The sequence below is a fragment of the Micromys minutus genome (assembly GCF_963924665.1).
Source record: "Micromys minutus genome assembly, chromosome: 15".
Lineage (NCBI taxonomy): Eukaryota > Metazoa > Chordata > Mammalia > Rodentia > Muridae > Micromys > Micromys minutus.
The window spans coordinates 27422069-27448423 of record NC_137984.1 but is presented as its reverse complement, the minus strand read 5'-3'; the positions used below and the strand labels follow the sequence as shown (position 1 = coordinate 27448423).

The window sequence follows — 26355 nt, the reverse complement described above, 5'->3', positions numbered from 1 at the left end:
GCCAGGCAAGGTAAGATTCACACCACAGTGAGAGTTCCATACATACTGCTCACGCCTCATTCCAGTGTCCTTTTATCCAATCTATTAAATGACATTGATGTGGTAACAAAAAACAAAAGCGTCATAAAACAAGATCTTCATATTCCAATGGAGGCTCCATATTCTGTGGAGTGTCTCTCCCGATGCTCCGGGTATGTTCCTAAAAGGAATTGAACATTACCTCCTAGAAACCATGAAAGCTTCGAAAACTCTCACCATGGCTTATGTGGTTCTTACATTACGTGTCCACAGTGACTCTAACTCTCACGGGCAGTGCTTTGTTCGGTTTAGAGCATTTGCTAGCTGCCTGTCGTGTAGTTAATTTAAACACGTCCTTTCTGAAGATGGCGGCACCTCTTCTCCCGCCTTCTGTAGTCCACGCTGGCTCTCCTGTAGAGTTGTCAGTAAGTTGTGTGGACACACAAAGGACATAGTGGAGTTTTACCTTTGAGCAACGGAAAGATTGTTGAGTGATGTAACATCCTGTATTTAACCGCCTTTTGGTTGATCATCCCCAGAAACTACCATTAGTCCCTTCTTTCTGCTCACAAGCGATGTAAAACCTATATGGTTTCTGAAGATTTGAGAAGTCCTATTCCTGAAAGATATTTGGATATTTTATGTTGGCACGTTCTGTTGATGACTAAATAGAATATTTAAAAATCAAATTTAAAACCTCCTGGGCCTGGAGGGGAGGCTCTGTGGTTAGGATCACTTCTTGCTCTCTTAGAAGACCAGAATTTGGTTCCCTTACCATCATCGGGGTTCAGTTCCAGGGGTTCCAACACTGTCTTATGACTTCCCTGGTGCCTGCGTACATAAAAATAAGGTTTTTTTTTTGTTTTTGTTTTTTTTTACTTTCAACAACATGTGAAGGGGAGTAGAGAGCTGGCTCAGCAGTTAAGAGCACTGGCTGCTCTTCTGGATGTCCTAGATTTAATTCCCACCACCTACAATGGTGACTTCGCAATTGTCTCTACCTCCAGTTCCTGGGGATCGGATGCTTTTCTGGAGTCAGTGGGCACACATGTGCTGCACAAACGTGTGCCAGCAAAATACTCATGGACATAAATAAAATTTTTAAAATTTAAGTGAGTTTCTCCTGTAAGACCATGAGAACCACCACAGGTTCCTGATGTCTCTTTCCTAGTTAGAGGAGTTTAGGTGTAGTAAGAACTCTCACTTTTGTCTTCCACCCATCACTCCCGAAGAGAAGTTTGAAATGGTAGCTGTTAGCTTAGCTGCGGATTGCCAAGACAGGTCTTCACACATCTGTCCCCTCTTTTTTGTCTGGTTCCTCTTAACAACAATTTGTCGTTTTATTTTCTTTAATCATTGTTTCCAATCCTTGCATCTTTTTCATGCCTCTAAAAACTTGTTAGAGTATGGAGAACTCTCTACATTCCAATAGAAACATTGTTGCATCTCCAAGAGTAGTGATACTTTTAAATGTCTTGAGCCTATGTATATATGCAAAGCAGTATTTCATTTGTTCTTTTAAATGTATTGTATCTACCAAAGACACTGCGAAAGACAAGATCAGATTTACTTACAAACTTCCAGCCCAAGAAGTCTTTGGATAGTCTTGTCTTCATCTTTCACCATAACTAATGGGGAATTCTAAATGCACTATACACGTTGTAATAACTGAAGATTCCTTAAAGAATTGGAAAGGAATACAAATACTATAAACCAATAATGTATCCAGCATTGTTTAAACTATATTTTGTAATGTATGTAGTAATACTTTTTATTGCTTCCTCCAGGGGTCATAGTATTTGATCTTACAACCATCCGCCATGGCAGATGTAGACTAAGCCTGTATTATTCCACACATTCATTCTAGAAATTATCCCTCTGTATGGAATGTCGAGCTACATCACCAGAGAAGACCAGTACAGCAAGCCACCACACAAGAAACTGAAGGACCGCCAGATTGACCGCCAGAACCGCCTCAACAGCCCACCTTCCACCATCTACAAGAGCAGCTGCGCGACCGTGTACAACGGCTATGGGAAAGGCCACAGTGGAGGCTGCAGTGGAGGTGGGGGAGGTGGCAGTGGCGGCGGACCTGGGATCAAGAAGATGGAGCGAAGAGCAAGGAGCAGCCCCAAATCCAGTGATTCTGACTTGCAAGGTAATGCCATTGACCCAGGCATGGGGAGGGTACTGTCTCTCACAGGGGAGCTTATTTCAGGACTGGTGGTTCTTTTCTAGGAACAGGTGGCTTGACCTTATTGCTTTCTTAGTAAGGAAGGGCTATTTTAATGGTTATTTTTTAATTTACGTGATTTTTTTTTTTTTTTTTAAATCACACTGCCATGTAACTATCGACCTCATCTCAGAAACAGTATTGGAAATTATTTTCACTTCGGCCTGCTTCTGCTGTCTCATGCTACATTGAGAGATAGCAGAAATCAAACTGAAGCTTTTTCTAGCAAGCATGGGGTGATTCTAATCTCAAGCACTTACTCCTCACGATAGTAGTTGTAGTTATTTGGTATTTTAGCGGAGTTGGTCATGCATGGCAGGAATATGTTCTTGTTCAGTTTCAGGTAAGGGTCTGTCCCTGAATGTCCTTTGGCATCCCTGCTGAGCCAGCCTTTCACAGACCAAAATGAGGTGGAGAGTCGGGCTCATGGAGAGTAGAGACAAGGCTAAGAAGAGCGCATGCGCTTTGTAGGCTGATCTTACGGAAACAGATATGTGGAGCTCTGGGAAGACATGCTTATGTTTAATTATATTTTTAGGTGAAATTTAGAGGTAGTTATTTTTGTTGCAGCAGGAGGGAAAAAAGCAGTCTTTTTCTGTCCACATATAAAAGGCTGAACGACCATAGACTTTTATAGACATTCAAATATACTGCTGAAAAACACGGAGACATCTAGAGAGCAGATAATATTTTTACAATTGTATGAATGTATACATCTAAATAAATACGGAGAAGTGAATGACAAATGTCAGACACAGATAACTGATAAAGCACCCAGCCCTTTGTGCATATATGTGTGTGACTGTGTGTCTGCATGTATGAGAATGTGGTGTGTATGTGGGCAGGTAATGTGCTAATGTCTCTGTGTGGTTGCCTACTTCTGGAAGTGCATCCAGAGGCCAGAGGAGGATACTGAGTGTCCAGCTTGCTCTCTCTCTCGACTGTACTCCATTCAAAGAGGGCCTTTTCTTAAACCTGGAGCTAGGTTGGCAGCCAGGAAACCCATTCTCCACAGCCCTGGAGTGAGGTGTATGCATCTGCACACACTTGCACGTGTGTTTGTGTGTATTTGTATGTGCGCCCATGCCTGGCTATTTACATACGCACTTGGATTCAAATTCCTGTCCTTATGGGTTGCCCAGCAGGCAGGCACTTTATCCACTAAACGCCAGGGAAAGGCTGCCACACTTGAATACAGTTCCTCCTATTGTGATGACCCAACCAGAAAATTATTTTCATTATCAACTCATAACTGTAACTTTGCTACTATTATGACTAATAAGTACCCAAGAGTTCCAATGTTCTTAGGCAGCCTTTATGCAAGGGTCATTTGACACACCCCCACCCCGCCCCAGGTTGAGAACCAACCACTGCACTAAGCCATCCTCGGTTCCAACCCTTCCTTACTATGGCTTGTAAAGCAGTGACTCTGGCTGTGACAACATCTGTGACTAAAGAAGGGAGATTGGTATCTGAAAAAAAATTCTGGAAGGCATTCTTTCTTGGTAGGCCATTTGCAGGGAGAGAGTGCGGTGCTGGGGTATTATTATGAATTGTTTTGATGTTGTACATCAGCATCTTCTCTTTCTTCCCTATTTCATGCATTCGCTGTACTCTGACAATTACTAAACAAAGCAGATAGTGTGGGAAAGACAACCAGAGCTGAGAGTCTTAATCAGCTCTTGAGTGAAGGTGCTGCATCTAGAGTGTAGAGGTGTGGGCCTTCCTGTGCTGTTGAGGATGTACTTGAATCCTATAACGCTGTCTTAGTTATGGCTTCGTTGCTGTGAACAGACACCATGACCAAGACAACTCTTATAAAGGACAGCATTTAATTTGGGATGGCTTACAGGTTCAGAGGTTTAGTCCATTGGCATCTTGGTGGGAAGCATGGCAGCATCCAGGCAGACGTGGTGCTGGAAGAGCTGAGAATTCTACATCTTGATTCACAGGCAACAGAAGGAGACTGTGTTTTACACTGGCAAAGTTGAACATAGAAGATCTCAAAGGCCAGCCCTCCCCATTGTGACACATTTCCTCTAACAAGGCCACACTTCCTAATAGTGCCTCTACCCATGGGCCAAGTGTTCAAACACACAAGTCTTTGAGGGCCATACCTACTCAGTCCTCCACAAAGACATAAACTATATTCCCACCTCATCTAACCATGTTTCTGGGATTATAGGCCCATCCCACTGTGTTAAAACAAGTTTAGTCAAATCACACTACAGTTGCTGTTTTGAACTGGTTTTCTTGTTTTAAACTATTTTATGTCTTGATTGACACATTGTTTGATTAATGTGCCATTGAGTATAAGGAATATTTTATTAGCAGTATTTGAGTTTAACCATAGCAGAGAATTTCTCTCTCTCTCTCTCTCTCTCTCTCTCTCTCTCTCTCTCTCTGTCTCTGTCTCTCTGTCTCTGTCTCTCTCTCTCTTTCTCTCTCTCTCCCCCCTGTGTGAGAGAGCTCTGTGTGTGTGTATGTGTGTGTGTGTATCCTCACTCTCAAACACACACACACACAATTAGGCATAGATTATTCACAGAAGGCTTTTTTCCCCAAATATGAAAAGGGAATGTTCATGTTGCTCAGGTATAAGGGAAGTGATGTAGGTGCTTAGGAGAAAAGCAAATAAATAAACTCAAGTGACAGATCATGGGAAAGATAACCCAGAAGGTGGAGCGGATGAAGCCCTGCAGAACTTAGCTCAAAACTTACGCAGCTGCCAATGCGCTGTGGCAAAGCAAACAGTCACCCTCTACGTGCAGTTTAATCATTTCAGGATTCATGTCCCTAAGTGTGCTCGCTGCAGGAGCTGGCCTTGCGCTGGCATCTACATTAACTACTCATGGCCATGTGTGGGTCTTCAAGTGTTTTCATGTTTTACCTCCGATGGGAGGAAGCAGGTGGGGCAGTTGTAAAGCGTAAGGCCTTGTCTGTTGTATAGATAGCACTTGCTTTCTTAAGGGCCTGGTGAGCTCCCATTTGCTTTGGATCTGAAGAACCCAGTGTTCACAAGGAAAAGGGGTGGATGAGCTCATACACTCGCTATGTTTGCTCTTGTCCTTTGCTCTCGCCTTCAGCCAGTCCTTCTCTGCACACGGTTTAACCATGAAATAGAAATCAGATGGGGGTGGAAGGAGGTGGCTCGGCGGCTACCTCGTCCATGAGTGCTTCTGATCACACTTAAGCTCTCAGAGTGCCCTAATTCATATTTAACTGCAGCTAACACTCTTCTGGTTTGCATATGTGGTTTGCTCAAGACCAGCATGCATCATCCTTAATCCCAGCACATGGGTTGTGGGATCTTTTTATATTCTGCTTCTGGTGCGTTGTCTACATTTTCGGAGAGAACCGATATCATTCCGTCATAGTTTCTCAACTTTCAGGGAGTTGGCTTTAGTCATTTACTTCTTTGCTGCTCACAGTAAACAAGTGGTTTGTGAAAAGGGATGGTTAGGGGGACTCAGGGTGTGACTCAGTGGTGGAGTGTGTACCCAAGCGTGCCTGACACCGAAGTGTAGCCTTCAAACTGGAGCAGGCAACAGGGAGAGGAAAAGCTCAGTTTGTGCAGCTGAAACTACCCTGAAAGGCTACAAACTGGCACGGTCATGAAGGCGCATAGCAGTTGACAGCCATCTTTTTTAAAGTCCTGGTTCTCAGTGAACTGTTTCAGAAGCACAAATAGGACCTTGAACCAGGAATGCCTCAACCTCATTTCAAATCAGTGGCTCTGGCTTCATGACCCCCACACTACCCCCCGTGGGGATAATACCCACAGAAGGCAACTCTTCTTATGTGAAGACTGCTAAATTCAAACCATTCACCAAGAACACATAGGCTAAAGGAGCACCTCTATCTGTCTCATTTCTCACCTTGCCTGTGCTGTGCTCAGCACACAGTAGGTACTCAGTGTATGTTCACATTTTTTTTTTGTAAATGAACTCCAAGTTCTGAACTTTGTTTCCCAGAACAAGCTTCTCTCAGAATAGGTGCAGCCACAGAGCCATTTTGCCTTCCTGGAGCTAACTGTGGCACTGTTACAGGAGCACTTCGAGCCCCTGTATGTATCCTTCTGCCTTTGGCTTCACCTGCAGGAAAACAAGTCAGTGGTCCAAAGCCCAGCACCCCTCCAGAGACTGACAGAATCCCTGTTTCTTTGTGGTCTCTGGGAACAGACGGCATGACCTGGGCAGAGCACACAGTAAGGACTTTAGCAGTAGACACTCGAGGCTTTGTTGTCCCTCACTAACCACTCGCCTTTAGCATTCCCTGTATTTCTCTATCCTCACCTATAAATGGATAATTTAGTTTCCATGGTTAAATAGTTAAAAATGCCTAACTCCATTTTTAACATCTCAGTTGTGATGGTCTCTTAGGACTCAAGTATTCTATTCATTTCTCCCACATGCTTGGGACTCTTTGTTTTCTAAGATTACCTTCAAGGTTTCCCTCTATCTTCCGATGGCCATTTCCTTTTCCTCCAACCTCCTCTCTCTCAAGTTTCTGATCCTTCTACCCCACCTCTTAAATCCTGAGGACCCAGCACCCTGGCTCCTGGTTTGCGGTGTGCTGGGTATTGAACTCAGATCTTCATGCTTGGTAGGCAGACACTACCAACTGAGCTACATCTCCAGCCTTCTCTTTCTCTCCAAATTCCCTCCTGTGTGTTTCTCCTCTTGTAAGCCAGACGGGCTTTCTTATCTTGTACCCTATTGCCATGGAGGCTTACCCTAAAACGTGGACCCGTGCCCTGAGACTTGCTTCCAGGTTGTCCTGGGATAAAGCAGCACCCCATGCCCTGGGGCTGGCGACAGAATTAAAATGAGGCATGGATGGCCTCAGTGTGGGACTTGGTTTGAACCAAACTCTTGATGTGTTTTCTCATAAATCTTGTCCTCAGGGTGTGTGTGTGTGTGTGTGTGTGTGTGTGTGTGTGTGTCTGTCTGTCTGTCTGTCTGTCTGTCTGTCTGTCCTGTCTGTCTGTCTGTCTTAAGCTCCATTTAAGAATCCTCTGTCTCCTCCTGCTCCTTATGAGCCCCTCAGAAAGGATTCATTGCATCTTAAGATCCATGGTTATTCAGTTCTCCGTGTTATGGCTGAGTCTGTTTTCCTCTTGAGCCTTCACTGTCTGCGGTGTCTGAGCTGCCTGAATGCAATCCCCTGCTGTGTGTGGTAAGTCAGAGTCCCACCAGATACCACGCTGTTTATCTCATTTCACTGATGTGCTTCAGAATTCTCTCCTGCCCTGTTTTCCCAGTTTCTCTATCTAGTAAATTCTAACTTGGTCCTTCCAGAAAGATTTCAGAAATTTCCTTCTCTGTGAAGACTCTGTCCTCAGGGTGTAGGCTGCAGATAAATTAGTGTGAAGGCTCTCTCCTCAGGGTGTAGGCTGCAGATGAATTAGTATGAAGGCTCTCTCCTCAGGGTGTAGGCTGCAGATGCATTAGTGTGAAGACTCTGTCCTCAGGGTGTAGGCTGCAGATGCATTAGTGTGAAGGCTCTCTCCTCAGGGTGTAGGCTGCAGATGCATTAGTGTGAAGGCTCTCTCCTCAGGGTGTAGGGTGCAGATGCATTAGTGTGAAGGCTCTCTCCTCAGAGTGTAGGCTGCAGATGAATTAGTGTGAAGGCTCTCTCCTCAGGGTATAGGGTACAGATGCATTAGTGTGAAGGCTCTCTCCTCAGAGTGTAGGTTGCAGATGCATTAGTGTGAAGGCTCTCTTTTCAGGGTGTAGGGTACAGATGCATTAGTGTGAAGGCTCTCTCCTCAGGGTGTAGGCTGCAGATGCATTAGTGTGAAGGCTCTCTCCTCAGGGTGTAGGCTGCAGATGCATTAGTGTGAATACTCTCTCCTCAGGGTGTAGGGTACAGATGCATTAGTGTGAAGGCTCTCTCCTCAGGGTGTAGGCTGCAGATGCATTAGTGTGAAGGCTCTCTCCTCAGGGTGTAGGCTGCAGATGAATTAGTGTGAAGGCTCTCTCCTCAGGGTGTAGGCTGCAGATGAATTAGTGTGAAGGCTCTCTCCTCAGGGTGTAGGCTGCAGATGAATTAGTGTGAAGGCTCTCTCCTCAGGGTGTCAGGTAGCAGATGCATTAGTGTGAAGCCTTTTAGGGTGTCAGGTAGCAGATACATTAGTATGAAGCCTCTCTCCTCAAGGTATTAAGTAGCAGGTAGTTAGTAAAAACAAAGCACACACAATTACATTGTTCTCCCCCTTTCTCCCCTTCTCCCAGCATTTGATTTTAGATTGTTGCTTGGATGTTGACTACAGATCTTCAAGAATGAGAGTGGGAAAGCTTTGTTTTTACATTAGATTGTTGTGTAAGAGCAAGGGTTGTAAGCCTACTCTGAGGGCACCATCATGGATGCTTACCCCAGAAGCTGAAGCCAGCCTTGCTGCTCTGTGAGAGTAAGCCTAATTCTTTCCATTTTGCTCCAGTAGAAGCCAGCGTGTGATTGATGTATTCAGATATTGAGCTGTTTCTCAGTGGGAATCAGTTCTCAGCCAGAGTTGTCCTTCCACAGTGAAGGGACCGCCTGGGATGGATCTAAGGACTATATAAATTAAGACTTTAAAAAAAAAAAAAGCTTTGGGCTGAAAAGATAACTCTTTGAGAGAAACCACGCTTGATCCATCGTCCACATAGTGGCGCACAACCATCTGTAACTCCAGTTCAAGGGAGTTCAACCCTCTCTGCTTGTGTTCATGGATACCGCATGCATGTGATACACAGATATGCATGTAAGCAAAACCCCACACATGAAAGCAAGTAAAGCTCAAGTGAAAAGGAGAGTAAACTAAAGCTTTGCTGAGGACCTGACATCAATAACATAAAAATCCCTGCCAGGTCTGTTCTGATCCCAGCACTGGTAAGGTTGAGGCCAGAGGGTTGCCCATTCAAGGCGAACTTCACCATATAAAGAGGCCTTGTCTTTAAAAAACAAAAAACAATACAAACCATCAAAGTGGACAGGTGGATGACACCCCAGGCTGTGCTCTGTCCTTTGCCAGCATATATGTATGCATGCCCTGTGCATGAGCGCACACGCGCGCACGCGCGCGCGCGCACACACACACACACACACACACACGCACACATGTGCATACACACAAAACCCACGCATATACCACATACACAGGTGTACACACACACACACACACACACTCGGCTGTAGGGACTGGAAAGATGGCTCAGTGGGTAAGAGCCCTTCTAGTCCCTATGGGCATTGCATGTGAATGGCGCCCATAGGTACATGAAACAAAGCGTTCATGTGCATAAAAGTTAAGTGCTCATGTTTTTAGAATCCAGTTCTGAACAGACCCATGAGTTGTGAGCACAGGCGAGTGGGACACAGAAGTACAGGGAGTGTACTGAGTGTATCGCTTGTGTGGCTACCTCTGCGATCCTCATGCTCTTTGAAACATACCAGGGAGGAGAGATTATCACACACCCCGAATGACACACAATCATGTAAGCAAGTGTTACCATCGCTGGTGTTAGCGCACTTCTTACCAGTACTCTGAATCTTTCTTTTAGATAACTTGTTTTTTAATCCGAGGTCTTCTATTGTATAGCCCTGACTGCCCTCAGTAGCCTCTGTTTGGAGTGGTGTGGCTGATTTTAGTAAATTCTGGAATATCCTGTGCTTGGCTAAGAGATAATGCTCGCCCCTTCTGTTTGAAGTGGTAAGGTTGGCAGACCATGCCCACATCACTTGGTGGCTCTTTCTTCCTTCCTCTCAAGTGTCCCTGTCGTTTGAACACGCACCCAGGTAGGCCTCCCCAGCCAGGGCATTGGGAGGCTGGAGACAGACTTCAGGAAGAGTTTGAGGAATTCGTACTGCCCTCTGTGCTGGTCCTATAGCTGTTCTGGTTGCTTCATGAACACCTCTGTTGTTGATATAAATCCTGATGTTTGCTTGCCTCCTGCCTTCTGCCTATAAATCCTGACAGGGCAAAGATATCAAGAAAACATGAAAAAAAAAAAACCATTAAGTGAGCTCAGGTTCCTGGAATCCACCCATGGGGTCTGCCAAGTACAGTCTGGAAGTTGCAAAGAGTCTGAGCAAACCCAAGCAGCTTTCAGGTTTCCAAAGGACAATGCGGATCCCTGGATCAGATGGGAAAGGCAGGAAACCGGGCACTTTAGCACCACCACTTCCATCTAGCAATGGTTCCCAGCTCCAGTCCCTCAGCCTGGGCAGCCTCAGAGACGCCGATGAGGGCCAAGAACTTAGGGCCAGGTCTTTGTGGGGTGGGAAAAGAAGATTGAGGGACAGAAGGACATTCCTAAGGCATAACTGTGAGTTTTCTGACTGGCTGCTCTTCTCTGAGGTCCAAGAGCAGGCGAATCAGACTATGAAGAACTCTGAAGGCCACAGGATGTCCGTCCCTTACCTCTCACCAGGTAGCTTCACTGCTACAACGACACTCTTGGCAGCTCAGCAAAGAAGAAGTGGCCTCCCAAGCTCTCCCTAACCACTGTACTGTCCTTGTCACGCTGTGTTGTGTCCCTTACCTTCTCTCCTCCCTGTATTTTTGTTAAAGTGTATACAATTTAAACATGCTATTCACCTGGCTCTTAGCAGGCAAGTTGCTGATGCTTTCGCCATGTTAGTCTCACAGGCTTAGATCATGCCCGGAAGCGCAACAAGTTTTAACCTAAACACGAGAAGACAACATGCAAAAACTACTGATTTTTCTCTGGAAGCCAGTGTTCATAGAGGTTTGGTAGCCGAGTGCTTTCCCCGCACGTAGTCCTTAGCTCAGCAGATCTATGTTATTTTCTCTGCTTTTTGACTTTCTCTGGCACTGACCAGAGCAGTATTTAGATGATATCATAACCTGTTTTGGCAAAGTGTGTGCCATTCCCAAGAAGCCTTTAAACAGCATATAGATGTGATGCTACGGTGTGTTTCTGGCATGTGTGTAACATTCAATTTGATTGATTGAAACATTCATTTTGCTAAATTCTAAGGTTAACTGGGTATAGGTCAGCAGCAGCAGCAGCAATGTGCTATACTTAGAAGTCAGATCACTTGACACTGGTCTTTCATGGAGTTAGAGTTCCTCCCAGCCCCTTCGGTGCCAACGCGTGAGCCAAGTACCCTTAGGCATGAAAACTAATGTCTCGCAGCTCCATTTTCTTCTCAGATGTATAAAATGGGAGTGAGAGCTGTAGCTCAGAGGACTGCCCCCAGTTCTCTCTGTGTTCACAAACGCACACCAAGGGCTTTGAAAAAATTTTAAGAGTCACAGCAAAAAGACCATGACATTTTCCTGCCTCTGAGAATTGCTTCTTATCAGGGAACCAAGGAGCCAGAGCTTCTGCTGTCTGGGTCAGAGTGATTGCTAGTGAAGGTCAGGACAAGTGAGGGAGGGCATTCGGAGGTGCTCCCACAGAGTCCGAGGGAACGTTCCAGTAGTGCTCCCCCGTTCCTCCTGCTTCCTGACTCTGGCATGTCTGTGGGCCTGAGGAGTGACTTAGGACGGGCCATTCTGACTCTGTTTGAGCCCCCTTGGCCTGTGGAGCACTCCAGATCACTTTGCTGGAAGGAGGGTTAACTGGCTGTAACCTCAGGAGACGCCATCTCTTTCCCCCTTGTGCAGGAGAGCCAGTGGCTGTGGCCTGAGATGCTCTAGGGCACTAAGCTAAGTTGATAACTAGTTCTCAAAGCTGGCACCCTGGGCCATCTGCAGTCACACCTTCTGCCTGGATACACCAAATGCACAGGTGGGGCCTGCCCAGGTCGGGCGCCATATCATGGAGGCTGCAGACCTCATGGCATTGTAGACGCCACCATTTCTATCACTATCTGGGAATCTTAGCCTACCAGCAGATTTCCTACAAATAGGTCAACGTCACCATTGTTACCGTATTTTCTCCTTTCACTGAGCACTGTGCTGGGCTCACCGCGTGTGCTGTACCTCAAGGGAGCAACTGCAGTGACTCCTGCAGCTCAGCCCTCATTGTCACATCTGCTCTGACCAGCCGTCACTCTGTCACTCTCTTCTGAAGGTGAAATTCTCCAGCCAGACCCCTTAAAGTTCCATAGCATAGATAACACAAGGTGTGAACTAGAAAAGGCCCCTGGAAAACAACAGCAGTGCCACCTTAGTGTGTGAGTTTTACACAGCAGAAAGTACTGATGCCCACTAGTGGACTGTAGATGCTCCAGTTTTTACTCTCGTGTGGAACTTGCAATTTAGAAATGCCCCTCGCCCTTCTAACTAGTAAGTGTTAATGTGTGTATGTATGTGTGTGTGTGTGTGTACACGTGTGTATGTGGTATGTGCGTGCGCTTTGTGTGTATGCACACGTGTGCATGCGCGCGCGCACGTGTGTGTGTGTGTGTGTGTGTGTGTGTGTGTGAGTGCGTGTGTGTGTGTGTGTGTGTGTGTGTGTGCGCGTGCGCGCACGTGCGCTAATGCACAGGGCATGCATACATATATGCTGGCAGAGGACAGAGCACAGCCTGGGGTGTCATCCACCTGTCCACTTTGATGCTTTGTTTTTATTTTGACTCGTATTTGTTCCGAGTTTCTGTGCCAGGCTCTCCTACTGGCCTGGATCTCACTGATTTGGCTAAGCAGACTCCAGGGATCTGCTTGTCACTGGCTCCCCAGGGCTGGCATTTCAAGTGTGTGCTGTTAAGTGTATTTGTGTGTGTTTGTGACATGTGTCCTAGTGATTTAACTCAAGCCCTGGTAAAGTCCAAGGCAAGTACATCACTGAGCAGTCTGAGTAGCTGCATCTGAAGAAAAGATCTTTGCATCTCGGAGTACTTGTTGGAAGAGGGCAGAAGTAATCCAGCTCTGGTGGTGGGGATGGTCTACCCTAAGCACAGAGGTGAGTGGGTGGCTCAGGAGGAGGGAAAGAAGAAGGGCCTTGAGGCAGTGGCAACTGAAATAAATAGCAATTCTAAAAGTGGGAGTGGCCAGGAAGATTAGAGTGTGGAGAAAAGGAGATCAGGAATGGAAAGGGCTTTGTAGTTCCATGCTGTGTGTCCTTTCTTCCCATGGAGGCCAGGGTGGGCCAGGGAGAGCCCAAGACCTTTTGACCTGTTCTAACCCAAGAACCTTTTACCACAGTTCTAAGAAAACCATTTTTCTCTCTTGGGTTTTCCTGACTGTATTGTATTCCAGCTTACCCTGATTTCACAATCAAATTCCAAAACTGTTCTTGGGGCTGGAGATGCAATTCAAATGACCTTGTGATTACCTAGCAAGTGTGAAACTGCAGGTGTGAGCCCCAGGACAAACTGAGCATGATGGTGTATGCCTGTGGGCACAGCTTTCCGGAGGCAGAGGCAGGGAAGATCACAAGTTTAAGATTAGATCTGTGGTGAGTTAGAAGCCATCCTGGACTCCTGAGAGACCTATTATAAACAAATAAATAATGATTTAGTAAAATTTAAAATAGCTGTGCTTTCAGAATGGCAATCCACTGCTGCTTTCAAGTTCTGTTGTATTTAAAGTCTAGAATCAGAATTTTTCTAATTTTTGGTTTGAAGTTGAAAATTGGACCTAAGAAAGAGGGAGTGACTACATCTGCTTTATCCTCTTACCTTAAAATCAATCCTCAGTAGTTCACAAGTTGATCATAAGTCTTCTGACAAAAGGAAATCACTCTTAGGTAATTGTAAAATTACCTTTATGTATGGTAAAGGGAATTTTGTGAAGCACTTTTGTGAACCCACTGTTGCCGGAGTTACCTTGTGAAAGGGACACTTAAAAACTGCAGGAACCAGAACTCCCCGTGATTCCCCCAACAGACCTTAAGTGGATTTATGACAGAATTCACATGGTGAACTTCCATTCACCTCTTCCTCACTACTTGAAAAGACAAATGATCTGGAACAGTAAGATTCTTAGACCAGGGGCTAGGGAGACAGTCATATTTTAGGTTCGCCGAGTTCCTCAAAACAATTTGTGTGCTTGCCAAGCACATTTAAAAAATTAATATGTAGTCCTTTGGGAAGATTTTTCTTTGGTGCAACATTGCTCCAAAGGACCTCATAAGAGATCAAAATCTCTTTGATACTCTGTTGAGAAAATTAAGTTACTTAAGTGAAATGGGACTTTGGTGGCCCAAGGTATTCAGTGGTCAAGTTGTTTGCTTGTTTGTTTGTTTGTAATAATTTACAGTATCACTTATTACTTGCATCATAGGATGATGACTCAAATTTGCATACTGCCATTTGATTTGAAAATGGTATTTTCAGCTCAGAAGAATTAGGTGTCTGTCCAGTATTGTTAGATTTTAGCCTCTGCCTGCCAAGGTCTCATGCCAGAGGGCAAAACTGTCCTTTTGGAGTTAGAAAGTCCCTACCTGGATGGAACTCAGATATGCTATTCAGCTTTGAGCATCTGATGCTCAAAAAATTTCTGATGCCCCAAATTAAATAGCAAATCTAGATTCCATCCAGGTACAGCAGTGGGGTGCAGAGAAATCCAGCCTGGTCCGGCAGATCTGCTCCACTCCATCCTGGGCTCTTTCTGAGCTGCCCCCTGTCAGGTTGTACTGACTACCACCCATGGAGAATTTTAACACAATGGATCACAAATGCGTGTGTTGCTAGTTTCCTGTCACTAACAAATGACCACAAAGCTGGTGGTTTAAAGCCACAGGAAGCCATCATTGTTTCCTCGAGGAGAGCTTGTGGATTACACTTTTAGAGGTCTGAGGTCCTCCCTGTGTGTCACTAGGCTTAAGCCGGGGTCAGCTAGTAGGGCCAGGCTCCCTCCAGAGGCTCACCTCTGGAAATGTTCACTTACCTTTGCTATTTATAGCTGAATGCTAGCTTTCCTTTGCTAGTGCACATATTACCAGCTGGTCTCCTGCTCTGTCTACATGGAGCTTTCTCTTCTGTATGGGGAATCTCCCTTGGCTCCCTCCTTGTAGTAATGCATGTGGTGTTACTTAGGGCCCATCTAGAAAACCCAGGGAAATTTTCTCATCCCCAAACCTTCCATCGGATCCCGAGAATATTGGACCTTATCAGCTAGCTCATCCTTTCTGATGGCTGGACTGTGGCTAGCCTTTCAGCAGCCATTCCAGCCCATCTCAGGGGACTTCTGGCAGAACCAGGATGGGCTCTTGTCCTCATGTTCTGTTTAGGTCTGATTGACAAATTTGCTCTCTCAGGATTAGCCATAGGATTTGAGGGGTAAGGTGTGGGGCAGCACATGGGTCTGTTTCTAGCAACAGAGGCCAGGAGCCATATGCAGGGCTGCCTCCTTTCTGGAGGGAGACAGTGCTCTAATGGAAAGATGTGATTGGTGAGCTGAATAGTCGAGTTCTCAGATTGATTCTGGAACACTTTTCCCTTGTGATTTTATGGTCAGCTTTTATTACTGTGACATATTACCAGAGAGAAGTAACTGGAAAAAAAAAAAATGGAGAAGGTTTAGTTCAGTCCATAAGAAGCTGGCTCCGTATTCTCGGGCCTAGGGAAAGACAGAGTCTCTTGTGGAAGGGGGTAGCCTGGGAAAGACAGAGTCTCTTGTGGAAGGGGGTAGCCTGGGAAAGCCACTCACCCCATGTCAACCAGAGAGCTTGGTGAAAATGCAGTAGCATATGTAAATAATGCCATTTCCCAAGAAATGACAAATCTGCCCAATTTGGGATGGACATTTTGTTGAAAAGGAAACAAGTCCGTTTTTAACCTAGCAGGAGAGTCATTAAAGTTATATTTTAAAGCAGTTAGTAAATCTAATATTTCTTAAATATTTAACACCTTCCGAGGAGACACGCAACAGCTGGCCTTGGTGACATTAGGAATGAGTCCCAGTGTCTTCTCCTTGAGAACTGCAAGCTACATAGAGGTTGTTTGCCTAACCTTGAAAGAGCACTATCAACCCCTCATGTTCTAAGTATCTCTGGGCAGCACATTGGAGTCTCAGTGTCTTCTCATGGTTTTAGTAATCACTGCTTATTACAACAAACTTGAATTTCATGGATTTTTATTTTTCACCTTTGGGAAGGTATTTTGCCTAACTTGGAACAACAGAACCTTTTAAATGTTGTGAGATAGTATTTGGTACACATTACACCCTCTTCTTCCAGTCAAATTTGGTGGGACATGTATGTGTCTGTGCATGGATCTGCATCCTTCTGCAGGGACATACATGCATGTACATCATACATGCACATCACCGTCCGGGTGCTGCTGAGGCTTCTGCCTCATCCAATGGATGATCAGGTTAAACAGTGTTCTCCTCTACCGTGAGTCTGCAGAGCTATAGAACATTCTTAAGCAAGAGGTTAGTGGGAGCCAAGGAAGTCAGACACAGAGCCAGGATTATGCAAATCAAGCAAGAAGAAACTAGAAGAACAACTTTTGGTTAGACCCAAGGACTCGGCTAGATTTTACAGTTTCCATCATGACTGCTAGTGTCAGATGGCAGACACCATAGCTGTCTGCAGGTGGGAAAGGAGAAGGCAGAAGTAGAGCCCAAGGCCCTGCAGCCTGGTCCAGTGCAGCCCATCTGGTTGTGTGCTCAGTACTGAGGATGCCCCAAGCATCTCCATGAAGGTGAGGAGCCGCCAGGGCACCAGACACCATGCCCCCCCCCCCCCCAAATAGCTTTTGCAGTCTTCATTGCAGTGAATCTAGAGCTCCATCTAAGCTGTTTTGCTCTTCCCACCTCTGTGAGCCTGGAGTTTGCGTTACTTAGCGTGTTCTTTCCAGAAGAGCATCAATCACAGCATATAGGATGCCCCGCCAGTTCCTTTTGGATCCGATTTAGATGGGGAAAAAAAAATAAAGGTCTTTGGACAAAATTTCAAGTGTGTCTGGTAAGTCATTTTACTATTTGAGAGCAACTTTGGAGAGGGAAGTAGACTTTCCACTGAGTAGAATTTGCCTTTTCTCGTGGACCACATTGTGGAAATATGTTGAGATTTAAATGTGGACAGTGTGGCTCGCTGCCCTTGGGACTGCCTGCTGTCTGCAGTGATGCTTGCTTCTGATGTCCTGTTCCTTTTGCAGCTCCTCTGGGCCCTGGAGCAGGCACACCACTCTGCAGGATGACATTCTGTCAGTCATAGACTGTTGCAGTTCCTGCTCCACATTATCATCAGATATGAAAACCTAGGTATAGAAGTTGGATGACTGTGAAACAAGTAACAAGTTCCTACATGTCCAAAACATACTTCCTGAAATGCGACTTCCTAAATTTTCCTTTTAGTGTTTGTTTTAGATGTGTGTGTGTGTGTGTCTGTATGTTTATATGTGTGCATGTGTGTATATGTACATTTATATGTGTGAATGTGTGTATAAGTACATTCAGGTTCGTGCATATGTGTATGTGTGTGTGTGTGTGTGTGTGTATGTGTATACATGAACATTTCCATAGAGTTTACATGTGTAAAGTGATATTCTCATTTTTTCCACTAATCTCTTTTTTTCCACTAATCTCTCTGCTGCCAATTTATTCCACACAAGGCAGCCAGATAGATCTTGTTCAATCCATCTCCCACATTTTCCTTTCTAACCTAACATGAAGTCCAGACCCTCTGCCAACATGGTGTCTACCTCTCCTACCGACCCCCTTTACTTCTCTCAGCTCTCCCCTTGCCGCCCTGGGCCTTTCTCCTGCTCCCTGAACAATGGTGTCACTTTTTTTGTTGACCTTCCTCTCTTAGACCAAATGGTTTGGAGTCAGAGGAGCCGGGTTAGATAACTGTAGCCCCCGGCCTTCCTGCCCCGCACCCACCTGACCTTGTCCTCTCCACTTGAGTCTGGCCATGTTGTCTACAGTCCCTCCAGAGAGTTCACCCCTTGGATATAGCTGAAACACACTGAGTTGGCAGAACTCACACCAGCGCTCTGCTGAACATCTTTCATAGATTCTATAAACTGCTGGATTTGCTCTTATTTTGTGAGGCTGGGGTTAAAATACAGAATTCCCTTGTAGTTGGAAAGAATCATGAAGGAAAGAAGGAAAGAGCAAATGGTAGCATATTAATCCGAACACCAGCACAGGGACCAGTGGAAGTGAAACTTTTTTGTTGTTGTGCTGACACACTGAATGCTAGTTTAGCCTGATCCATCCCATGATGGTCCATCCCATGGTGGTGGCCTTCCCTGCACCAGGACTTGTATTGTCTTCTGTTAAATAAACACGAGACGTTTTCACCACCAACCCCTTGTGTTTTCCGAGGAAGCATGAGCCTCCCTTCGTGGCACTGGCTACTGTTGGTGGCCCGGTGTTGCTTCTCCCAGCATCATCAGCTTTTATCCACGGTGAGAATCTGGATTTTGTGTTTGCTCCCTTCTCTCCAGATTCTTGTTAGATTTCAAGAAATTCAGAGACGTTAGAGCTTCCAGCAGCATATTCTTGTCCGAGTCATCACAAGTGTTCCAGAGAAATGAATTCACCTTTTTCTTTCCATCGATGGAGAGTACTTTAGTCAGCAGCCTTCCTGTGAGCTCATTAACACTTCTGCACAGGACAGACAGACAGATATTCTTACTTTTCTTTTAATGATATAGTAGCTTTTATTAGCACCATTCCTGCTCAGAAAGGACTTGTGTCTTCTGATTCTGCTGGAAGTGAAGTAAAAAACAGTCCTTCCCAGCTGTTACGAGGCACTGTCTCTGCCTTCTGTGCCCACTTGGCCGTAATGGCAAGGGCAACATCACCTGGTCACTCTGTTCCTACAAGAGTGTTTACAAAGTAAATGTTAGGTCTGTGCCAGCAATAAAAATTGTGAGCAGTTGTCTTCCAGATGTTAGCAAGAGTACAAGATGCAGAATTACTCGTGGAAACGCCGTGAAAGCAGTCTTTACCTGGTTAGCGTATGTCATGGGCGTTTTGAAAGGATAGACTCTCGTCTTAGTTCAGAGATCCTTTCGACTGTAGCATCTAGAACAGGAAGCTTTACAGCCGTACCCGGCATGCAAACTTGCTTATGTTCCCACCCCATACATCTGAGCAGAGATCAGGCCTGCGGCTTGTGCTGGTACATTGTCACCTGGGTCCAGATCAGCACTGGGTTTAAGCACAGACTTGTGATTTTGGCTTCAGGAAAGGAAGAAGTGGGAGGGGGGGGGGGAGAGAGAGAGGAGAGAAGAGAGATCTCCTAGAAATATAAATTGAAAGAACAAGAGTTTAAAAGTAAGTAAATGAATACATAGATGTTTACTTTAGAAAGCAAGAGTTCTAAGCTCAAGAGTCAGGAACAGGAACATTGCAGCACAAGGTTAGAACTTTTCTGTTCAGGGTCCTGAAACACAGCAGAGGTGATAATGTGAGGGGCGGGGCCTCATGCTAGAAGGGAGGCCATCACCCTTTAACTGCAAATGTTGTTTTCTGCTTAGGTAAATTTGTTTTTCCTGGAGGGAGGCAGGTTTATGGAAACCTCTAGGCCTCTACTGAAGAGCACCGCCCCCTAAGCCGCCTGCTCTGTTCCCCTCCACCTCCTTGGCCTTTGCTTCCACTGCTCTGAAAATTAACACCTGCTGCTCATATCTAGTTTGTGCTGTTTCCCACTGGAGGCTGATGTCTAAAAATCAATCCTGGCAACCAGCATGCAATGAAATTTGGAAGACATCTTGATTCTCAGGGACTTGCGCAAGCTTGAAGTTATTAGAGAGGATTAGGGGCCACAGCTGGAGAGCAGATGGCCTTCCTGCAGTCCCACCATGGAAGGCAGTCAGAACCTAGTAGGGCTCTAAGCTTCTGGACCCTAACCCTGCCTATATGAGCTTCAAACTGCTCGACCTGACCCATCTTAATAGGTCTGTCCTTTAGGTGGCACCATTATAATTGGAGCTTCCCGCTCAGAAAGTCAGTGGGACAGCCAACTCTTAATGACAGGCTTATCCTCCCTCCACTGGGAAAGTGAAAATAAGACTTGTTCCTTTCATCCAAGATGAAGGCATGCACGCTTCAAGTTTGCAAGGCTAGGCTCACGGTACCACTAGTCAGTTCAGCTTATTGGGACTGAATGCTGTACCCCATCGCTCCCTTCAGCTGTGTGTGCAGGTCTGCTGAGAGTGTTGCTGCACACACAAGTCACTGCAGTGTCTTCACACTGCCAGTGCAGGCCCTTTCTCCCTCTGTTCCTTGCTTCCCCCAGGTGTACCCCACTTCCACATTGACCTCTGGGTTCTGCCCTGTAATAACATGGAGCCTTTGAGTAGACACAGAAAAACTACTTGTGTCCTCAGAACCAAAAGCCTGAGTCAAATATAATGGTAGATTTCAGTGTTCTCCACAGAAAACGACTTCTGCCCAGCGGCTGTTGAGGTCAAGTTAGGATGCCTTGCTACTAGGACAGACTAATTGATGTGTTGATGGTTGGTGCTTTCCCTAAGAGCAGAATCAGTGTCTGCTACATTGTTGGTCCCTTCTTTATCCTCGCTAGAAGACTTCAGAGAACTGGCTGCTGTCTTCTGAAAATGTCTAGTGTCTGAAAATGTAGGAAAACAGCTGGGCTTATCGATAAGTTCCACACTTTTCATACACTCTGTATTCACTGTTTTAGAACACTCGGACGTGTCAGGTGGTGCAACACGCCGAATAGCTACAGCTTATGGGCCAACCACGTTTCTGTGGTGGTAGAGCCAGTGTACACTTTTTCTCTCAAGCCACAGTCAGCTGCATAAACACCCCAATGTGCAATTATTGCCCAATCCTGAGTGTTCTAGCCCCGAGCCATCCCAAATGCCATGTTTCTACGTATGGGGGGAGGGGGAATGTTATGTCTCCAGCCATTGGCACACAGTGCTCTATAGGATTATCCCAGGTCTTTTTGGCAACCAGCTTTGGAGATAAGCTTCAATAGCTTCTCTGTGGATTTCTAGGTTGAGCGCCTATAACTGAACGTGATAGGAGAGTGGTGTAAGCAAACTTTAAGTCCTTCCTGCAGTGGTGACTGTGCTGAACCAGCTGCTGGGTCACATGCCAAAGATCTCACCTGAATCCGCAGCAAAGTCGGGTAGACCACAGAGAGGCTGGACTAGGAAACACTGTGGCCTGGCACCTCTGATCAGACTAGGGAAGCTTTGCACATGCCAGGACTGCAGGCTGACGGCTGCCCTCTGAGAGAGTAAAGGCACCACCCATGTGTCACACGCACAAAGGAAGAGAGGGAAAGGCAGGCAGGATAGTTCACACTGGCAGAAGGCTGCAGCGTGACCACCTATCCCATAGGTCTCCAGTTGTTCACGAGTGTAACAGTGTCTCTCTTGGATCCTCATGGATGTGCAGTGTAGATACTTAGCCGTGGCATAGGAAACAGCTCAACTCTCAGGACCACTCTGCGTTCTAAATTCCGTTTTTGCCAACTAAAAACATACTCAACCCATAGTATGTTTATGTTAAAGTATACTCATAGAACAGTGTCATGTACAGTGTATACGTAAGAAAATTGTATGATTCATATGTATGTGTACACACACACACACACACACACACACACACATATACATAACCTCTCTAGTTAAATTTTCCAGCCTTACCAGGATATTCTCTCTCCTTTTTTAATGATTTATTTATTTTCATTTAATGTGCATTGGTGTTTTGTCTGTGAGTGTGTCAGATCCCTGGGACTGGAGTCTCAGATAGGTATAAACTTCCCTGTCAGTGCTGGGAATCGAACTCAGGTCCTTTGAAAGATCAGTAAGTACTTGTAACCACTGAGCCATTACTCCAGCCAGTCCAGAATATTCGCTAGAACAGGGGCTTCTTATCATTTGACCTCTTTTCTCTTCGTACAGTCTTGGGTATATAAGATAGATTTACAAATCAAATGTATCCAACAATACCAAACTATAAAGAATTTTAGCATGTTTCTTGTGAAACATGGTTTTACCGTTTAATAAAAACAAAAGCATGCTTGCATGCTAATGAGCAGATGTTTTAAATTTTCATATAAAAATCGAATCTTGGTGACTCATACTGTGGAATATAGGATATCTTCATTTTTCACAGCTAATCGATATTTTAAGTTTCTAACAGTCATTGCTGAGAACAGTGCTGTGCATAACTACTTAGTACAGAATGGCAGAAACATATCTAGGGCCATCTTATAAATGTGGGTATTCTGTCTTTATCCCAAGCCGAAAATCATTTCAATTCAGCAACTCACACAGAACATTTGAAAAGCAAACATTCTGACATAGTGTATAATCCAAAGATGTGCTACCTTGATATTTACAATGTAAAGAGGGGAACAGAAAACAGGTTCTGTTTTCCTTACTGTCGCCATTTTCGCTGTAACAGCAGAAAACTGTGCCACAGTAAAAGCACTACAGTTAACACTGGCAAAGCAGGCTGAGGTGTTCACCGTGGGCAAAGGTAGGAGGCCGAGGATGTCCGAAGCATGGGGAGTGTGTGTTTGAGTGTGTGAGAATGTGTCTTGGTGTGAATGTATGTGTTTATGTGTTGAGTGTGTAAGAGTGTATCTGTGTGTGAGTGTATGTGTTTGGTTGTGTGTGTCTATGTGAGTGTGTGTGTGTGTATGTGTCTGTGTGTGTTTCTTTTCTCATTGCTATGATCAAATGCCTGACAAAAAGTAACTTCAGAGGGAAAGATTTATTCTGGCTTACAGTTGGAGGGGACACAGTCATTGTGGTAGGGAAGGCATGGTGGCAGAAATGCATCTCATCTGTCATTAGAAAGCAGAAAGAGGACAGGGAATGGAACCATGCCATAAAACCTCCAGCCCTACCAGTCCTGCCCCCCGCCCAATCCACTTCTGTCCAGGCGCCTCAGCTATCTAAAACTGTACCACCAGCTGGAGACTGTATGTTCAAGCCCCTAAGGCAGTGGGAGGCGCTTCACATTCAAACCTCAGCATTGCTTGTTCTGCTGACAGGAGGCTCACGAGGCAGCAGAGGGCAGCAGTGCAGATTCCGGGCTGACTTAGTCCTCAGTTAAGTTGTGCCCACTGCTCAATCAGAAGCCTTCTTTACTGTTGTCTAGTTTCTCAGAACCCCTGACTTCAGGTATGTAATGTCATGTGTGGTTGCAGGCTGCAGTTGAAAAGCCTGTCCTCTGCAGTGAGATGCAGGAGTTCTCCATTACATGGGTAATTCCCCAGATTACACTCTAGCCCTGTAATGTGACAGCGTGCATCACGGCCTCGGAGGGAATCGCCGAGCGGACTTCGCTTTGTCTGCGGAAATACTTCTAGTCTACATGAAATTTAAGATTATTGCTGAGTGTGTTTTGATAATGCGTGTTTGTATCTCGTGTGACAGTATGGGTCCACAGATTTGTGGCACAGTGTTGTCTTAGAGCTACTCAGTGCGATGCTGAGATTTTCTAAGTTCGCTTCCGTTACAGCTCACTCCCTCATGATGGCTTCGAGTACACGCTTGTTTCCTCGCGCTGAGAAAATGAAGCTCCGGGTCTGTGTTGGGGATTATGTTTCTGTTTGGCTAGAGTCCCTGTGCCAAGCATTTATTTATTCAGGCCCCGGGGATAGTGATCCACGGCAAAGATTTAATGATTACGCTCATGAAGCTTGGATTCACCGCAGAGCTTCAAGACTGTTGTGGATGAGATGCCGTGTGACCTAATGATGGGGAGGAAGGCCATGTTAAAGGAAGGCCTGCAGAGAGTGACCCTCTAGTGACATCTGTGAGAAGTGTGACATAGGAACAGACAGGCCACTATGATAGGAGAGGAGGAACAGTCACCAGCGGTCACTTTCTACTCTGTCCTTCCACCCTGCTTAACTTAAAATGTGTCTGTTGCCTTTGGCGTTTTGAAGTTTTATATTAATAATGAAATATCTATTCGAATCTAAGAAATTATTTTAAAGTTCATTTTTTACTTAGGTTAGAAATTGTTGGTTAGGATAGCCATTGAGAGCGATATTTTGAAAATTTCATCTGTCAATCATCTTTTTTTCTACCCCATTTCCCCTACCTTGGGGGCATCCTTTCATAATTTCTTTTCTATCTTATCTTTTATAGTTTTTTTTTTTTTTTTTTTTGTACATTTTTATTTCTCACCCAGCCTAGGCCACAATCCAAACAGTTTCTTTTGTTTGTGGAGTCTCTTTGGATCTAGTAAGCCCAGGATGTGGCTACCTCCATGACTAGGATATTAGGATAACAAGTTCACGTGGTTCAGCCTGTATAGAGTTTAGGATGTTGCTAATGTAGCTAATGCCGTCCCAGAGTGGGCATGGAGTCAGAATGCTGTATTCAGCTCTTGGAATTATAGCAGAATGTTACTGTCATTGTACTGGGAGTGTATATATATGCAGATGACATTTTTAGGCCATCTATTATGTTTTCAAACAAGAGAATCCCATTTAGAAAACACAGATCTGTCTCTATGACTCAGGATGGATGAATTCTTTCTATAGAAAGCCAAGGGTCTAAGTTCCAAGTAACTTGATTTTGTGGTAACATAGAAGGAGACAGCAAGATTAAAACAGAACTAGGAAACCTGAGAACAAGTCACTGCTTCTTTCTCAGTGACTGGGATTTGCAGATGTCTCTTTATTTGATCGTCAATGGGTTCCCACCCCACCTCTCCAGGAAGCACTGTGTTTAGACATTCCTTCCTGTCAGCCATTTTAGTTCATTTTTCTCTTCGGTGCATTTAGGAGACAGTCCGCTTTTATGTGGTGCAGGGGCAGACAGTGCTCTCTCTCCTGACTATTTATTTCTTTAAGGGGAAATGTTGATGGGGAGGGACAGGAAGTGAGGCACAAACAGATTAAACTGAGAACAGAAATGATAGCCCACAAGAGGTGCCATGTACACACCATGTCCTGCTCCAGGAAGTAACCTCTAGTTCATGTTTGAGTGCTAAGAGTTGGCGTTTGACATTTCCCCAAACGTCACTTGAGATGGACATTATTAGTTTGTCATTAGATGGGTTCTTAGTTTGTTTACTTTCAACTTTTCTTTCTAAATGTACAGAGCTAGGAATGCTTGCATGGCTGTCTCGGGGCTGGAAGGACATTTGCCTCTCATGCATGAAGCCCAGTAGTCATAGTAATAATAATAATAATAAATGGAGGGATAATTACTGTTGGGGATATTCTTTCTAATTACAGTTACAGTTAGGAGTAGCTTTATCAAATTAAAATGCTAGAGTATACTCGGGTTTATACTACTAACGTATCTCATCTAACAGCAGTCAAATGCCTACCTTCTTAAGCCTCATGAGAACCCATATAACTGGGTATGGGAGTCAGATAAAGTCTGCCAACAGTAACAGACTCCTCAACACTCAGTAACTAGGTTCTAACTGATTCAGAATTAAACATAATGATCTGAGGTGTCCTGGCAGAACTAATGATGTTGTATCACATGGCTCTGGGTCCTTGTCCCTTGGACACACATGGTCCATCTGTGTTGCATTCATTGCCTGTGCTAACATGTGGCACCCCAGTCACTGCTGCCTGTGGAGATTCAAGACTATTGTATGTTAGGAGTGAAGGGGTTACCGTAAACAAAGGTGTCGGCTTGCATGGAAGTCCAGTGGTTTATTTAGGGAAAAGAGACTTTTCATATATTCATAGGCCCCCGCAACTCATCTGCATGTAAGTGTCTGAGCTCATCGATAGACTTGGTTTGACTTTAAAGGTTGCTGTGTGAGGTGCTGACTTGCGTTTCAATTTTCTTTTAATTACTCTGTGAGTCTTGATGTGGGATGAAGCTACCATTTCTAAGAATTTCTGAAATGACTCCAAACGCACTCTGCCATTTTGCACTATGAGTTTAGGCAAAGCATCTCTCTCAGTTGTGATGATCATTCAGTAAGGTTAGCAATCAGCTCTGAAAACCTCTTAAGATGCCCTGCCCTGCCACATGAAATATCCATCCAGCTCCAATGCTTTATGTGAAAATGAAGACAGCATATATCTTGTTAGCATACGAGTTTACTTTCATTATTAATAAATAGTAAAAATACGTTTTTCCTTGAATTGCTTTCAAAGAAATTGCTCTGTGAATTATTATCAGTTTATGTTTGATTTGTATACCTGACGGCCTGGAATCACATGAAAGTTCTCATGAATGGAAAATGTCTAAGCAGCCCTGGTCTGGTGGTACATCTTATTTTATAGATTTTGGTCACATTGTGCTAAGCCAGAGTGCTTAACAGGTGCTTCACAGCAAAA

The 26355-nt window shown here is 45.0% G+C and overlaps 1 protein-coding gene across 1 annotated transcript in view; it reads left to right on the top strand.

Annotated features, from left to right (window-relative positions):
- FNDC3B (fibronectin type III domain containing 3B) overlaps positions 1 to 26355 on the top strand; it is a 216626-nt gene that overhangs the window by 99084 nt on the left and 91187 nt on the right. Inside the window, exon 5 of the mRNA XM_080929181.1 lies at positions 1886 to 2176. Within this exon, the coding sequence (XP_080785307.1) occupies positions 1886 to 2176 (291 nt within the window). The remainder of the gene's footprint in view (positions 1 to 1885; positions 2177 to 26355) is intronic.